General features: G+C 36.1%; 1 protein-coding gene across 3 annotated transcripts in view; it reads left to right on the forward strand.

Moving 5' to 3' along the window:
- SYT13 (synaptotagmin 13) overlaps positions 1–18,593 on the forward strand; it is a 30,015-nt gene extending 11,422 nt beyond the window's left edge. Inside the window, exons 3-7 of one of the 3 annotated variants that reach the window (XR_005558604.1) lie at positions 622–756; positions 2,600–2,913; positions 8,363–8,492; positions 12,169–15,679; positions 17,715–18,593. Coding sequence is in view for 2 of the 3 variants with exons in the window: in XM_039358904.1 (XP_039214838.1) it covers positions 622–756; positions 2,600–2,913; positions 8,363–8,492; positions 12,169–12,473 (884 nt within the window). In the remaining variant the exon portion in view is untranslated. Of the gene's footprint in view, positions 1–621; positions 757–2,599; positions 2,914–8,362; positions 8,493–12,168 lie in introns of all 3 variants that reach the window. The other 2 variants (XM_039358904.1, XM_039358894.1) reach the window with 2 other exon arrangements.
- Positions 18,594–19,004: the final 411 nt, after the last annotated feature.

Here is a 19,004-nt window from a genome sequence, read left to right on the forward strand (position 1 = left end):
TTGGCTCCCTAGTATACCATCATCTTTGATTTCATGATAAAATTCCTGTGATTCGTATGTGACTATGTATATATAGAAATCCAAATTTGAGGTTGCAGAGTATAAAGAATGAAATCAGAAGAAAATCAACTGTAGCACTTATTTACAGAAAAATTTACATTCTTGAAAGTGGCCATTTACACAGCAATTTTTAAGACATTCATCAACATTTATGCTACCACAAATGTCCAAATTTTCAAAGTATCATAAAACTTTGAGTTACAAATAAGTTAGGTAATTTTATATTGAAGAGGGAGAAGTGAGACTGTAGGGCTTTTGCAGTTTTCTTCAACATAATCTTTTGATATGGCTCCAAAAATTTTCAAAAGTGCATTTTGATGTCATAAAAGAGGAAAATTACTACACCTAGGGACATTTTTTTCACATTAACTCTAATTTGTTTAATTTTGATCAAATCAAATTTAACTCTGACCTTGATTCTTTGTCTTGATTCTATTTCCGTGAAGTTCAGTTTCCATTCATTTTATATCATGGTTTCAAGTGGTAAAATACAACACTGACCAATAGTCATCTTATCTGGAATAGGGCACAACTTCTAATTAACATTCTTTTGAGTTTCAGGTGAGGTGAAAGATGTTTGTGTCACTGAGCGCCTGAGTCCTGAAAATGCTGCAGCCTTCAATCAAGTCCCAGAACTTCATTATTGTCTGGGCTATAACCGACAGAAAGAGGCTCTGTCCGTTGCTTTCCTAGAAGGTAAAGACCTCCAGTTTTGCAAGTTGGTGATTGAAAATATCTGATAATTATAATTTATTAAATGTGTATGTCATCTGATTCTTAATGTTCCTAGGCAGCTAACAATCAAAGAAATTACAATGCAATAAAATGTAAAAAATAAATGATGGCTAATGTGATGAAATAAGAGGTATCATTCTCTCTTGTCAACATCCTGAGTGAAAAGCCAGGTCTTCTTAACAACATCAGAATAATCATAGGATTATTCCCAACAAATAAGACTTTAAGAAGGGTCCTTGGTGCTCTCTGAGCTTGCTTGTTTTCTTGCAGAGGTTTCATTACCCTAACTAGGTAACATCATCAGTGCTAGTAAAGAATGCTGCTTGCTGTCAGTTTATATTCTGGTGTCTTGCCTTTAAGACTTTAAGAAAAGACATTTATAGAGAGAGACAATCTGGTGTAGTGGTTAAAGGCATTAGTTAGTAGAAACTGGGCAATTGTGATTTCAAGTCTGGCCTCAAGTACAAAATCAACTGGGTGACCTTGGGCCAGTCTTCTTTCTCATCCTCAGGAAGAAGGATGAGGCAAACCACTTCTGAAAAATGTTGCCTAGAAAACTGCAGGGACTTATCCACACAGTCACCAGGATTCAGGGCTGGATTTAAAGGTGTAAAGATAAGAAAGAAAAGAAAAAAACATATTAAAGGCTATAAAAATATCCGTATAATTTACTTTCCAAGCAATGATTTGGATTCTCATAGCTAGGGGTAGCAATGAAATACATAATTTTAATGTCTCACATGTCTCATCATTTTACTTTATTCTAAACATAAAATTAAATTATTTTTGCATATGGCAAACATAACAGAAGAGAGTAAGTAATTGACTAGGTCACATAAAGGTAAAATAAAGGCATAATTATCCTTATCCAATAAATTATAATTTAATTTACCCTAGTAATAAGCCATATCTCCATCTATTAGTTCTTTGCCCTTCTCTCATACAGCTGACTTTTGAAAAGCTTTACTGGTTTTGTATGATGTCTGAATTAGGAAATAATGGAGGGTAATGTAGAAGAATGTTGGTCACTCTTGATTACAAAAAAACACAAAAAACTCCAAACCGGTATTTCAGTGGGCCTTTAGGCCAGGGCTAGGCAACCTTGGCTCTTTTATGACTCGTGGACTTCAACTCCCAGAATTCCTGAGCCAGCATGCTGGCTCAGGAATTCTGGAAATCCACAAGTCATAAAAGAGCCAAGGTTGCCTACCCTTGCTTTAGGCATTGCTAAACTATTATACAATCAAATATCTCTCACTCTTGGCCATGCTGGCTAGGACTATTGAATTATCATTTAGAGATCTCTGGATGCCCCCCTCAATCCCAACACTCCTCCCCACTATGACAATTAACAGGTTCAAGACTACTACGTATGTGGGTGTATATCATCTATTATATTAATTCAAAAATGAAACATAACAGAGTTCACCAGATTACATTGTTACTCTCGCATTTTCTTTCTCTTTAGATATTTCTAAATCACCATAAAACCAAGATATGAATGGCATTAATTACAATGAAAGGAAAACAGCTATGTTTTCTGCTGCCATTAATTTAAATCAGAATACAACTCTGTCATCCGTAATCTATATATAATCAGGATGACAGGTGACAGAAGCCTGTAGTTTGACCCATGCCCAATTAAGCTTGCAGAGAAATTTGCTTTTTTTTTGCATTACATCAAAGCCTCAACTTTGCTCTAAATCAAACCAAATCAAACAATAGTAGTCTCTTGAAAATATTTTAGCACAGGATTTAAATGCTAAATGTTATCTGAATTTTTCCCTTCATCTGCTTCTACTAGTTTTATATGGAACCACAGCAGGAGACCAAAACAGTGGAAGTGATTGCTACATCTTAGGCACTTTGGTGAGCAACTCTGGAACTATAGAAGCCCAGACTGTGATGAAGAAGAAGCAAGCCCACATCGTTTGGGAAGAAGCTCTATTGTTTCTGGTCAAGGAGAAGGAGCTACCAGAGGGGACACTGACCCTCACCTTGAGGAACTGTGACAAGTTCTCTAGACACAGCATTATTGGTGAAATTAAACCAAATCTGGCTTCTGTAGGGGAGCAGTATGGACCAATACAGTCTGAGAAAGTGAAAGTCCTTGACAAGGTATTCTATCAGTTCACTTATAGTATATTACTGCATGTTATATTCTCCTGTTGGGATGTAGAATGCTGCACGTCAGTGTTCCTAAACTTCTGAGACGTAATTCACTTTATCCAATAACAACATTGTTTTTAGATTTTTTTGAATGTTTCACCATTAGCAAATACAGAAATATTGAATATGATCCCCCTTGGGTTCCATTCTTGGCCCAGTGCTAGTCAATATTTTAATGAATGATATTGGCTAATAATTTAAAGCAGTGGTTGTCAACCTTTTTTTAATCGGGTGCACAATATTGAATATAGTAGCAATTCTGTAGCACACCAATTTTTTTTAATCTTATATACTTATTTTTAAATATATAACTCATGGTTTGAGGGGACGTTATGAATTTTTTAGATATCTGTATTGTATTGAATATACATATTATATAGAATATTCCTAATACAAACAACAACAAAAATAACCTCAGGGAAAAAAATAACATGGTACACTAGAAACAAGCCTATGACACATGGCACATTAGTTAAGAACCACCTCATTAAAGAACAGCATCAAGATTTAAAGTTACCTTGCAAGGGTAAAGTCAGATTCAAAAGAATAATGTTCAGTGAAGAGGTATGTAATATTCAGCAGCTAAGCAAGAAAAATCAACTGTAGAAATACTGGGAAAATCTATCTTGGTGTGAGTTTTGTGGGAAAAGTTTCTGGCAATCCTAGAGGATCATCAGTGGACAAAAACAATTAGGGTTATTGTAATACAGTATTGGAATGCATTAACAGGTGTGTGTGTGTGTGTGTGTGTGTGTGTGTGTGTGTGTGTGTGTGTGAGAGAGAGAGAGAGAGAGAGAGAGAGAGAGAGAGAGAGGGATTGTTCCCTGAACCAGTTACTCCACGCAAATATGATGAACCCACCAAATTCCAAAACATGCAATTACTAGCTCATACCCAAGAAAAGGAAAATCAATCACCTTAGCCCAACAAGAACAACTAGATCTTTACAGCTGTTCAGAACACCAACAAGGTGATGTTTTATTCTGGGTTTTATTCCAGAGGGCAAGCACTACAACTTTTCAGAAGATGGTTAGAGGTGCTAAAGTTGAGATGTTGCTATTAGTCTCATTATTCTACCAAAAAAAAAAAAAAAAATCTGAACCCAGGAGAACCCTAGCAGGTGGATAATAACACCTCTCAAACAGATGGCCTCAGTCAGTCAACTTACAGATGGTCTCCAGGAACATACAATACCAAGAATGCCAAGAAACTGTTTGTACATAATAAGTGCAAGATATACTATCCAGTTATATTTAGCAACTGACAGTCATATTTCTCATTAATTGGCCTTTTTCAGACAGCCTCTGAGGTTGTAACAAAGTAGAAATGCTGTCCCAAATCTGACAAGAGCAGATTATCAGGCTTGGAATCCTGTCCTCATTTTGCAGTTTAACCATATGGAAAGAAAGAGTACTTCACAGGGGACCTCAGAATGGCAGCTATTACATTGTGAACCGAGACAGAAGTCCTGAATCATTAATTAGATGCTAGGCAGAAAAGAAATTTTTAAAAAAGAGGAGGAAAAAAAAGCAATATTTTTGGTACTGTATTTCCAAGATGAGCTTATTAGGTTTATTGAAAGCTAGGGTTGTATGATAATGCCAGTTTCAAGCTTTGATTGGAAAATGATTCAGCTGAATCCCCTTCTAATTGCTGAATCAAATTGATGCATCCAATCAAATTGGGTGCCTTTGAACTGATTTGACCTTTCTATATACAGAAACATACTTTTCATCCAATCAAATATATGATTAATATTCAATCAATTAGACTAGTCAAGTTGATTCAAACTGATAATTCAGAATGGATTTTGGATGAATTGAATAGCCTGCTGAAAGTTTTCTGTGTCATTTCAATAGTTTCACTGAAAACACCAGATACTTCTTCATTGTAATTCTGTCCTGTAGATTTTAAAATGGGCTCAGGAAATTCATTGATTTCCAAAAAGATTTATCACATCACAGTACCTGCTGGTATCACAAAAATATAAAACTGTATCTCCTGCATTCTACCAACTAGCTTACAATCAAAACCTTGTGGTATGATTTCATCTTGGATTTATCATTCATTTTAAGGACAGACCCCAATTAGAGGAAATGGTTTAGAAATGGATATATCATGAAAGCATTTGCTTCCATACTGTAAGAATATTTTAGGGCTTTTAGAAATGGATAATAAGAAATAGTTTAACCCAGTGATGGCGAACCTTTTAGAGACTGAGTGCCCAAAAACTGGCCCCGCCCCTGCTCCGCCCCCCACTCCCCGTGCCGCCTGCCCTCAGGGCCACTCACCACCTCCAGGGCCCACTGCAGATCGCCCAGGCAGCTCAGCAGCTCTATGCTCACACCCTCTGCCCGTGCCCTGCACCATCAACTGTGCACATTGGGGTGAGTCCTGTCTATGCTGCCTGGCTGCCATGCTCCGTGTGGGCCACCCTCAGGGGTGACTCTCCTTCAGGGGGGCTGTTAGAGAGGAGGGGGTCATGAGGGGGGCGAGGCTGGGGCAATGGTACGTGTGCCCACAGAGAGGGCTCCTAGGGCCACCTCTGGCACCCGTGCCATAGGTTCACCACCACTGGTTTAACCCATGTAATAAAATTGTCCAAAACATTTTTTTTCTGATGAAGCACTATTAGAATGAATGAAAAGTAAAGAATATTTAGATATTTCACTGCCAGTGAAATGTCTTAGCTCAGCTTTGCAAACATTCAGTGCATTCCTTAGGTTAGGGTTAGGGTTGATTAGTTGAAGCTGAAGTCTATATTAGAGTGGAAAGTATTTTTCCCTCCCCTAGTCACAGACTATATGACCATTGGACAAATCAATTGAATATCAATGAAACTGTGGGATTTAACTCAAGAACCAAAGTTTCTCAAGGCTAAAGTATCAGTTCTGTCAAAATCAACCATTGCCCAATCCCAAGGTCAAGAACAACAGAGCAAAAAGCCAATTAAACAATCATTTAAAAATTTAGAACCACTTCAGTTAGTATTGAAATTTCATGTAGACAGAGGTCAACCAACTGTTTTATGGCTTTTTCCTAGTATGTAATAACAATTTTATGTTATCGTGATGCATCTTGTGTTTGAGAGCATTAAACTGAGTACAGCCCTGAAGCCTAATTAGGTCATATGACTTACTTAGTTATTCTATCAAGGTCCCATCATTGACAACATCATGATCATAGCATGACATGAATTTACCATTACTATATGAATCCTTTCTCTCTCCATCTCACTTTTTTTGTAGTTTCTTAACTGATAGGATTCAATTGTACTATTTCTCAAATTTCTGCTATCCAATAGGATCCATGAATTGGAGTATAAATATTGGTGAAAAATTATTTCTTACTATTGTTTATAAATAAAATGAGTTGTTGGAACAATAATTGAGCCATTCTATGTAATGCAACAGTACACAAAGTTTTTGACACCAGGATCTGATTTTGTGGAAGACAATTTTTCCACGGATGGGAGAATGGTTTTGGTTTCACTCACTTACCTGCTGCTCACCTCCAGCTGTGCAGCCCAATTTCTAATAGGCCACAGACCACTGATGTAGTGTATCGTCAGTTAATATTCTATTACTGCCCAGTAATTGATGTAGTGGCAATCTTCAGTGAGTGGCAAATAAGACATTTTGTTTTACAATGGCAGCCACTTTTAATTTTTCAGCATTCAAAAAACTCTGCCAAAAAGGCCTTTTTGAGAAAATAAAAACTCTTTTGGTGAAAAAATGTCACCATATTCCCAAAATAAAACTAAAGCAAACTAATATATTTCAAAACAAAAGAAACAATCCTTTTTGGATTAAATTAGTAGACTCCACTGTTTATAATCTGGTTTACTGCATTTTGGTGAATTTATACAGGTCAGGAGGAGATGGATGTTTCAGTGGCATATATAACTTGAGCTGAATATATTGTTGCTTATCCTTATTCTGAATTCCCCTGAGAAAACTAGAGTTTTTAAAAAATGGCATTGGATTTATTCCAGGCAGAAAAGACTTTGGAGAATGCATCTGCCCTCAGAAAGGAGAAACTCTGTCTGCAATAATGTGTGTCATCTAGCCAGAAAAAAAAACCTGAAATATTTATACCTCTCTAAATAGCTTTTTCTTGTTGACTTGCTGGTTTTTATTTTTTATGCAAGATATTTTGTGTGCTGTGACTAGACTTTGCTCTTATAGGACATCAGATTTACTCTTAAATACATTATAACCAAAGTATATGTAAGAGTAAACTTTCCTCTTGTGCATTTCGATTACATTATAGTTGGTACTCTGAAAATAACATTGCCGCTAGTACATAGGGAGTGAGAGTCCTAAGGCTAATTGTGTATGATGTTGGGAACTTATTTTTAGTAATGTCCCCATTTTTAATATAGAACTTATACAATTAATATAGTGCATATTTCAAGTTTCCTTTCACTTTTCTCTTCCTTTTCCCTCTTATAGATTTACTCTTCTGTCCACCCTTTGCCTTTCACTAGATGAGTCCTTATTAAATTAATTTGTGACTTTGAGACCAATCGCCAAATAAGTTTTCAGTTCCTGAGCACAAGTGCTCCTTGTATGCATTAAGACAAAGGATTTTATTGCTAGTGAGATTGCCTTGCCTTCAATGGTTGGTGCAGAAAGAAAGAAAGAAAGAAAGAAAGAAAGAAAGAAAGAAAGAAAGAAAGAAAGAAAGAAAGAAAGAAAGAAAGAAGAGAAATAAATAAATAACATAATAAGCAAAGGACAATATTTCTCTCTGTACTACTCTCATATTCTCAAAAACTTTAATATCAAAACTTTAATCAGTAGATTGAATAAAACTGTAGCCCTACTGCAGAATGACACTTCACATAGAATGACACTTCACGACTTTGTCTAATAAAAGAGCAGACTAGAGAAATACCACTAGTAAGAAATGTCTCTCTTTTTATCTCCTATGAACTTCAGAAGGAAAGCTCCCTGTTCCACCTGGTTGCTAGGAAACATGCATCCAGAGTTACTAGGTAGCTGCACATCTGTGACTTTCATATCTTTAAAACACCTTGAAGATGCTATTGAAAGATAACCCAGAATTTGTAGCTTTGTAGCATGCTTTCCAACCACTGTTAGCTTCGTATTTACTTTAGTTCTGCAGATACCCTGTTTAAATCTCCCCACGGGCTAATGTAAACAAAAATGCAGAAGCCCACATTGAAAGAAAGATGAAACGTGTATTGATCTTTACATTATGATGCAAAACAAAGGTGTGTGTGTGTGTGTGTGTGTTCACCTTTTATATTCTATTGTATGGATCTTTGTCTTTTTCACATACATATTCTGTGGTTGTCAGTTATCTTCTTTGTGTAGACAAAGGTAGGAAATATAGTGTACATTCCTTTTCTGTGTTTCTCCATGAACTGCAGGAACCAGACACAGGCTATGGGGAAGTTCTGCTTTCTATCAGCTATTTGCCTGCAGCAAATCGCCTGCTTGTGGTGCTTATAAAAGCCAAGAACCTCCATTCCAAACAGTTGAAAGAACTCATTGGAAAAGGTATGGGAGAAATAAAAGTCTGCTGACAAACTGCCACCAAATAAAATATTTTAATTATTTGATGCTAAGGATACTATTTAGTCACATGTGTGAAATGGGCAGCTGTATAAATGTAATAAAATGCATATATTTTTGTGAAGTCATGTAAGGAGGCTTTGAGCCAGAATGATACTTCTGCTAAGATTCAATAGCTAGACTTTAAGAAAATATTTGAGCCTCAGTCTCCATCTGTCACTTTGAAGCAATAATATTGTCCTAACTGGCCAAGGTTCCAGGGATTGTGCAAATGCTATCCTGAATCATTGCCTGGACATTGCAGTAAATTGACCTAAAATTTGTGGCTCAGTATAGAGTAGAGGTGATATGATTGTCATGTGGATAAACTCATTTAACACTGGCAAGACAGCCAGTTGTATTTTAAATGGAAATGCACTCCTCCCTCTGTGAAACCAGTTTTTCAGGTCTTGGGTGCTTCTGAAGCCAGCATTGGTCATGGAAGATCAATGACAGATGAAGGATGAGTAAATGAGATGGGGAAGGTGACTGAAAGAGGGGAGGGATAATACCATCATGTCACCCATCTTAGTCAAACAGCTGTTGATTTCTTTCCATCACAATTGAGAAATGGATACCATAAATTACAATGCTTAGATGTTGGAGTAGAACCAAGGAGACCCAGACTGAAGCTCCCATTTGACCACAGTACTGACAGTGTAACTCTGGGCCCATCTGTCTCTCAACTGAATTTGACAGCCATCTCACATGATTTAGGAATAAACTTATACATATTTAAATTAAAGTTCTTTTTTTTATTATTAAAAGTTTTAAAAATTTCACACAATATATATCCCCAATCCCTCCCACCCCTCCCCCACTTCCCAGAGCTGATTACAGGGTTACAAATAAACAAACAAAATCTAAATAACATTACCCAACTATACTATTAATCAAATCCATAACCTACTTTGACTCTTCAAAATGAATATTAACAAATTGAAAACAAAAATAATTATATGATTCTATAATTATATAATTAAACCATAATACTAAAAATAATATAATATAAAATATTATATAAAATAAAATAATATAAATTCAATCATATTAAACTATTAACAATATTCTAAAAATTACTCATAAGCAAGATAATATTTTTCAGTCTGATATTTCTTTTGAATATAATCAATCCATTTTCTCCAAACCAAAATATATTTTTCTTGTGAATGGTCCTTTAAATATGCGGAAATTTTTGCCATTTCTGCTAAATTAGACACCTTAAGTATCCATTCTTCCATAGTAGGCAAAATATTTTTCTTCCAGTATTGTCCCACCAGTAGTCTGTTGCAGCTGTTATAAGATTCAACATCAAATTAATTTCTTTAACATCAAAATCTACAATAACATTAAATTAAAGTTCTTAAGGCATACTCAGTATGATTTGTTCACCGATATTGAATAAATTTTCCTTTTAGCATTTTAAAAGCTATAATTCAGCAGCTATTTTAGGAGGGACTGCAGGAGCTTCATCCAAGACTTGAGAGGGCTACAGATTCTGCTCCCCAGCTTTAGAGACAAATGTGATATACATGTAATAAATAAATAAATAAATACATAAATAAACAAATAAATAAATGATACTTATCCATATTGTTGAACAATTGTTAGTAAGCAGGGAATAAACAATTTAAACTGTGAGGACAGACACAGTGCCATTTAGTCTCCATTTTTTAAACTACATGTTCTGAACAAAATGAAAAAGCACAATCCTTAGCTTCACAGCACCTGTCAGCTTGGCAAGTGGGTATGTGTGATGGAATCTCAGAGCACAGTGGGAAAGGTTCACAATCTGGGGAATTCATTTATGGGCCTGGGTGCATTTGCATGTACAGGAAAGAAAGGAAGGAAGGAAGGAAGGAAGGAAGGAAGGAAGGAAGGAAGGAAGGAAGGAAGGAAAGAAAGAGAAACTTTTTCATGTGTTAATACTGTTATGCACGAGGGCTTGAAAATGGGGAATGGATAGACATATAAGCTGGGCTTACCATTACTACTCTGTCTGAGGGCCACATTTTCAACTATTTTCTGAAAATAGTTGAACAGTTGACTGATTTATTAATTTCCTAGATCAGGTAGAGAGCTGTACTTACATTCAAAAAAACATGAAACTACCATGGAGAAGGAATGGAGAAGTGACCCCCATTTGCCTATGTATTTTGAAGCTTACATGACTGAAGACGCATATAATATATGTGTAAATAGCACAAGTGATTATGTTTATGTCAGATGTGTTTATAGGAAACTTGGCCACTGCTGGCTCAGGATCAACCCACTCTTAATCCACCATGAAATAATAATCCTAGACCCCTTATCAATTGCCACATGCAGCCCTCAGAGTAAAAAAGGCTGTCCATTTCTCCTTCAGCTAAATGTTAAGAATGATTAATGCCTTTAAAAGTATCCAACAGATTGGTGCACTTAATCACTGTTGGCGTGTACAGATTTGGGTGACATGATTAATATGAGCCACAAAATGAATGGAACAGATGCTGAATGGGCAGGGTTTTTAGAAATAAAAATTGTGGTGTATGATAAAAGATTATGGGTGGATATGTGAATATGTGTGGATTGCATGTATGTATTTAATGTATTTTTTCCTGGTGTTATGTAAATAATTCAAAGCTTACATAGAATTTATATGTAAACTCTCTGATGGAATCCATTCAAGAATTCTTAAAAGTGTCAAAAGTAAAATAGGTAGAATCAATAATTAAAAAATAGCAAGCTTTGAGGAAGGAAAATCAACTAGCATTCAACAAAGATAAATCCTGTCTTACCAACATTCTGGATTTTGAGAGTATCAATAGATAATGATTCTATGATATGATATATTTTCAGCAAACATTTGATTAGGTTCTATATCAGAAACTCTAGAGCAGCGATTCCCAACCTTTTCTATACCGCGCACCCCTAGGATGCTTCTGATATATTCTTGCACCCCTTACAAAAGTTTGAAATAATGGCAATGGATTATTCATATACACTATAATTTTGAAACTTCTATACCCAAGTTTCACACCCTCTGGAATATCGTCTCACATCCCCGGTTGGGAACCCCTGCTCTAGAGTAAACTTAGTAGATGTGGGATTAGGGGACTGGTCCTTTTATGGATTGCTAAGTGGTTAAAAAGCAAAAATCCAAGATTCATTTATTTTTTTTCTCCCTTGGCTTCAATTTTGGAAAATTTAGGTTGGCCCAATTTTTTGGGGGGAGGATGATAAATATGATAAATAATAAACAACAATGAAAAGACATTTCATATAAGAAGTGCCTCAAAAAGAAAGCACATCAGCCTGTCAAATGATATTATTAAATTGTAACATGAAACTATACTATCCATTTTCACAATGTGCAGCTAAGCATGTGCAACTCTGTGGGAGCTAGCTGTGGCCTGTGAGTTTACCACCTGTGAGGACATTCGATGTGGGAAGAAGCTAAATTCAGCTGTCTCTTTTCATTAGCTTCTTAGTCCTCTTCCCATGTCTCATGCATAGTTTGGTCCTTGGTGATAGTTGACATTTTCAAGAATTTCTCAAGTTATTAGTCGTCAGGAGGAAGATAGAAAATACTGATACCTCAAGACTGCTTTCATATGACCAAATCTTATCCTTGTCCCTGCAGATATATCTGTCAAAGTGACACTGAAGCACCAGGCCTTGAAACTGAAAAAGAAGCAGACAAAGCATGCAAAACACAAGATCAACCCAGTATGGAATGAGATGATCATGTTTGAGGTGCCCCATGATCTTCTCTGTGCTTCAAGTGTAGAGCTGGAGATACTAAGCCAGGATACTGATGGGCAGAACCGCTTACTGGGCAAGTGTAGTCTTGGTCTGCATGCTGTGGGAATCGAGAGGAACCACTGGGAGGAGATGCTGAGGAACCCCAGGAGGCAGATTGCTATGTGGCACCAACTTCACATGTAAATAACAAGGTAGAAATGGATCCTCTCATATCCAGTAACCTGATCTCAGACCTAGAAAAAAAATCTGTTTCAACATCCTAAACACGCACATATCATGAATTGAATCCATTCATGTGATTAAGCACAAGTCTTGTTTATTAATACTGTTCATAATTGTTTTTTTAAATTTTATTAAATATTGTTAAAATGGGCTAGTCAAAATGGCAAATAGTTCATTAAGCAATGATAATGATGGGCTTGTGGAATCATTTCTTCAGCTTCTATTTCTGGCCATGCACAAAAGATTAATTTTATTTTTCACTACTTAGTATCTGATCAATATTATCAAATATAATGAGTAAATTCATTCAACACTTTAAGAACTCAAGCCCCAATTGTGTTGGGCCCAGTATTGTCATTCCAATTGTGGCTGTCTGATAACCTTGGAAAATTCTATAAAACTATGATATTATTTACCTAGCAATTTGTATCTTGTATAATCAGCAGATGTCTACCTCTATTTTTAATTTCTTTTTGTTAATATATACAGGGATGTGTACCATGTCATCTATATATGTGGCCAAGATAAAGAGGACAATTTTCCCCCAAAATATATTTACAGTCTATAGGCAGAGACAAGATAAACAACAGACCAAAAAAAAAAAAAAAGGAGGGTGAGGGATAGAATAAGGGCTAAACAGGAGAACCAATAAGAGCTAATTAGAATGCAAATTACTGATAAACAAGGTCCAATTAGATGTGATGTTAAATTGCATTAATTTGGTCATTTCTGGTACACAAATAGGAAGTATGGTTCAATGCTTTCCTTGGTTACTGCTGACCTAGCTAGAATAGCCTTGAAACTAAGTGGAATGGTGGGTGGAATTGAATTATTCCTCTTCCTGGAAGAATTCCAACAACAACAACAAAATACTTCAAAAGCTGAATTTGCATTTCAATGGAATCTCTCTGCAGGGCATTCTCTCTGCTTGAGGCAAGTAGCAAATGGTGTCCCACTCTCCTAATTAGAGTGTAATATCATTCTTGATAATAAACACATTATTTTGCCATCTTTGGCATAAAATCTTCTCCCCATTTCTTTCCTGATATTCAAAGTGCAGTGGGTGGATACAGGTTTAAGTCATGCTTTTGAGTAAATGTTAAGGGGGCATGATGGCTCAGTGGTTAAAGACACTGAGTTTGTCAACTGGAGAACTGACAGCCAGGGTTCAAGACCCGAGATCTTTGCAACAGGGTGAGCTCCTGTTCCTTGCCCCAGCTCCTGCCACCTAGCAGTTTGAAAGCATGCAAATGCAAGTAGATTACTTAACCCTTCTGTGGGAAGGTAACAATGTTCCATGTGCCTTTGGTGTATAGCCATGTTGGCCATATGATCACGGAAATTGTCTTCGGACAATGCTGGCTTCCTCATCCAAGAAACCAAGATAAGCACCATGCCGTAGAGTTGGACATGATTGAGTGGAAAACCTTTACCTTTACTTTTTTAAAAAAAAAATTAACTAATTTATACCACATTAACTTTTGGGGGGTCTTTAATAGTAAACTAATGATTTTCCGCATTTTTACAATACTAAATTCCAATTTTCTAAGGCTGTTGCGCTTAATGATATGTTAACAAATGGAAGCCAAGATCAGAAGCTAAATTGCAACCAAAAGACACTCAGAGATATGTTGTTGTTGTTAAATTAAATCTCCCTGGTCAACGACATCATCTGAATTGCTGCTTGGAATTTTCAATGACCTCCTTTCCCCCAAGATTTAAATAATATACTAGAGCCACTCTATGGAAATGGGGATGCTATAGGAACATTGCATCTGTCATTGTTCTATTCTACCCCAATCCCTCAGAAGATAAGGCAGATACCAGCCAGGTGGCTACAGTTCTCTTAAATCTGCAGTCCTTTATTGTGTGCTGTAGTTTTCTTTTTCAGTGTTTTTGGAAATAAAGGAGGGGGAGGGGAATAGTGCAAGAAATGATGGCCTCCCAGACTTCTTTGTACCAGCTGGTATGGTCTCTTCCTGTTCCGGAGAACTGTAAAGGTAAGCCATAAATAGCAGTCCAGCCAGCTGTATTGTATATGGCTGTGCACACAGTGCATCAAATGACTCTGAAGGGATAGCTGAATAATTCATTTCCTGTGAACGAGACTAGAATCTAGGATTTGATGAGTGAAAAAAAATGTGTCAATGAAGGAAAGTATAACATATAGGCTGTTCATATTAGTTATATCTGAGAAATATTCCTGAGTGTTTGCTGCATTGGTTGAAGATACACATATAATTTTGCCATACTTCTTTTAATTGTTTTTCAGGACATATACATATGTATTTGTGGTGTGTGCATGTACATATTTATAATATTAATGATAAATAACATGCTAAAATTAATAGTAAGTTAATGATATCATTTATACAACCATTAAGTGACCTATGAGAGAATTTGCGAAGTATATGCATACATATACTCTTAGGCATGCACAAGCAAAATCTGCTGTAAACAAATTATTTGCTCTGCAAAGCAAGTGAGCTGCTTTGTGATGTACCCCTTGGCATCTCACAGGCAATTGAACAGGGTGGCCTGGGCTCTTGCATTTGAACCTGGCAAGATGATCTCAGATTGAGGGAGTCCAAAGAAACTGATTCCTGGCATGGAATTCCTGTGGCATGGACCAGTTAGGAATCAACTTGCCAGGACGACATACAGTACAGTACATACAGAGTTGCCAGTCCCTGTTCAGTTGCTTGTGAGGTACATAACAAAGCAGCTCACTCTGCCTCTGCAGATGCCAGTCACAGCTGCTGGCGAAACTAGATTATGACCATTCCTCCCAAGGAATGCTTCATAGAGACTAGTCATGAAAGCCTACATCCATATGTTATTTCTTCTACAGTTAATCATTATTTGACCACTTGCCTATGTGGATGGAGGAAATGCCCCATTCCTTTTCTTTCTTCTGCATGTTTATATTTTTTTAAAAATAACACTGGTTAATTGCAGTCACCAGTTCCAATAGAGTTATGGTTTAATTTGCATTCCAGTAGAATTATGGATTAAAAAGTTGCTCATTTATTACAGAATTCTAAGAAGTAGGAGCTGCTGGGAACTAATTTGAAGACATAAACAATGCTACAGCAGCTTTCACTGGAGCTTTGATCCTTTCAATAAGGAGTAAAACCAAGAAAAAAATGGATAACCCATATAATTTGGTAAGACTTATTAAGGCTTAGAGTACCTATTTATATATTCTTGCCTGATTGAGTTGTTCCTCTGGGAGTTTGATGCTGCATACAGTAAATTCTTCACTTAATAATGCTGCATAATGATACTGTACCATCTCTTTGTTGTTTTAGCTAGGAACCTTAAAACAAAAGATTAATTGGCCTCATTAAGCTGATTTCAAAAAGAAATGTATAAAACATTCCCTTAAAAAGATGAATATAGAATTGAGCCCAGACAGGTGGATTTGTTGTTTGCCTTTTAATTTCTTTAAAAAAAAACAGGTCAGTTATGTAACTCAGAATGCTGTAAAAGATTCTGAGTTGAAGAAATAAGATAAAGTCTAGACAACCTTACCAAAAAAGAACAAGCTGTGACTGGAATTGAAAGTGCAAAAATAATCTGGTAGGGGATAGGGAATTAATAAAGAAATGAAAAAAAAATCTAAATTCTACTCATCTGCTTCATTCAGGCAGGAAATTTAATTGTAAAATTGTCCGACAGACAATTATTAAGGGATGTTTAGGAAAACATCTTGACCCCATAATTTACATACTACTAAAACTCTTGTGTCTGTTTGATACTTTATAATCTTCATTTGTGTGAAATGCTGCATTACAGGGCAAAGGTTTATCGACAAAGGTATCCCAAATGGATTAATTTACAGAATACTGGTCCCCATTATATCTGAAAGAATGACATTTGAGGATATATTTTTTTGCCATTTTCAGTGCTGTTGGGCTGCTGATGTTCAGTGCCATCACCACATTGCCATAGTCACCTCTTTCTTATTTTTAACATTCCGTGACAGCTTCCACAAGTCAATGGGGAACCCAGAAGGAATTGATATGATTACTGATGTTCCTGGCTACCTTCCAACTAGCAAAGTCTTTGCTTCTGGGAAGTTTGTAGGGAGAAGGTCAATAGAGAAATGGTGCAACATCCACTTGCACTACACTGGCCACTTGTGTGTTGCCTTGCAACTAACCTGTCTATGGGAAGGGAAGGGAACAGGGAGGGAGAGAGGGAGAGAGGGAAGGAAAGAAGGAAAAAAATGAGGGAGGGAGAGAAGGAAGGGAGGGAGTGAGGGAGGGAAGAAGGAAAGAAGAGGAAAGAAGGGAGGAAAGAAGGAAGGCAGGAAGAGGGATGAGAGGGGAGAAGGGAAAGAAGATGTCTGATGTTCACTGCCAGCTCCCCACAAAGAAACTAAATAGGGAAACCAACAATAGTCATTTTGATTGCAGTATTTGTCCACCTGAAGTCATCTGTTTGCCGGCTTATGTAAGGAAACATCTCTGAAATAATGACTCAATGAATCATGGGTTATCTAGTCACAACTAAAGTTCTCTCTCAATTACCTTAATCTGTATTGCATAGCCTTTTACAGTTTTCATAACTGCTGTGCTGGAGCAACTAAGTAAAATTGTGTCAAATTCATATAATAGCAAACTGCCAAGGGCTACTGCTATTGCTTACATAAATCTTGCATTTTTTAGATAATGATAGCCATATAGCCTCATTACTTGTGGTGTTATTTTCCACAGTGAGTTCTATAATATTCTTAAAAGAAATTCAATAACATTTTCAAAAGTGGAATATTATCATTAGGGAATGAAAGGGGAACTTATTGCTGAAAAGTTAGCAAAGGGCTAATTTTAGGAACATCTGAAACAGTTACCAAAACATCGGTACACAGTATTTCCATCCCCCTTCCTTCTGAGTTCTTTAAATGACCTTAGCACCTTGGATGCTAGCTATGAGATCTTTGATAAAATTTATTTTATATTCCTTTCATGGCAAACAGTTTTACACAGGGCTTTTTTTTGTCATAGAATGCCCAGAAAGGAGATCCAGCACCATTTTTGGATGGAACCTTGTAGGGTAGGCAAGGCGGGTTATATGACATGTGTGAGTTCCGGCATCTTTTTTTTTTTTTTAACAAAAAAAGTACTAGTTTTACAGTTTACTACTGAGAGCTTCTGAGTATATGCTCCTTATTTAATACTTTGTCACATTCTGTTCCAGCTAAGAACCTCCTTCCTTCTCTGCAAACTGTTTGCTCTGATTATTGATGGTGATTAGATTTACAGCCAACATTGATGGTATGATTTCTATAAGACCATTTGAAGTCATCTGCAGTAGTGAAGTCTCTTGTGTTTGTGGTTTTCAATTTAGGTACTTATTCTCTTCCTGCATTGTACACAGTAATAAGTTTATTTCTATCCATGACAATCAGGGCATGATTGTAGCAACAAGGAAGACATAGAGAACAGTTAGAATCTATAGAAGAAAGAAAAGGCCAGTTTGATCATATTTATCAGTCCAGATTACTTTTATTAAGGCCAAAGGTGACATTGCTGCATATACATTTTTGACTGGGGGATGTCTGAAGATATCTGACTTCAGAATTTTGAGGAAACATATATCATCTGTTTTAAAAAAACTATTAAAGAAGCATGAAGAATTGATTATTTTAAAAGGTACATAATCCTTGATACATATCTCAAGGCCTCAAGCTAAGAAAATAGTAGAGAAACATGTATTAGAGTGGCTCAGAAGCAATATTTCATTTTGACTTAATATTTTAAAATACTATTGTTATTGTACTAAATGAAGTATGTGTTGTTGTTATTGTGACTACTGTTTAAAGCACAAAATAAAAGTAAAAGACGGTATCTACTCTCATGGCACATATGAAAATAAAGCTACCATTAATCAAAAAAAATACAGATTGAATTGTATTGCTTATTTGGATGTTTTCCCAATTATACCACATTTATTTTAAATTGGAAAAACTACATTTTAATAAGGCGGTTGATCATCATTTCATTTTATGGCCAAAGATCATAAAATGTAATTAACTCAAATGTCAGCGCAACTTTCAGTAATTGGACTGGAACTTCAATTCCACCACTGAGGGCATATCTATGCTTACCATTTAAGCTGTTCTGTTCTTGCCTGTGTCAACTTGATTTTTAAGTGTCCAGATTGAAAAACTTTGGCAATAGCTTTCATCATATTAAGTGTGGAGTGCAGGCTATCATATTGCCCCATTGTACAGTTCTCCTATTGTTATGCTCTACATGTTTTTCTTTCAGTAAAACAGTTGCCAATAATATATCTCAGTATTTATATACTCAAAATTGAGTTACCTTTACAAATGAATTTATCTAATACATAAACACATAAATTACATTTATTGATGTAAATGTTGATGCTCTCTGTTTGGCTGTTCTGTTGAAAGTGTTTCATTACCAAATTAGATAACATCATCAGTACATTTATTTCTGCAAGGTTAAAACATGCTTTAACAAG

This window comes from Crotalus tigris, unplaced genomic scaffold, assembly GCF_016545835.1.
Source record: "Crotalus tigris isolate CLP2741 ecotype Arizona unplaced genomic scaffold, ASM1654583v1 scf7180000017576.4783729, whole genome shotgun sequence".
Lineage (NCBI taxonomy): Eukaryota > Metazoa > Chordata > Lepidosauria > Squamata > Viperidae > Crotalus > Crotalus tigris.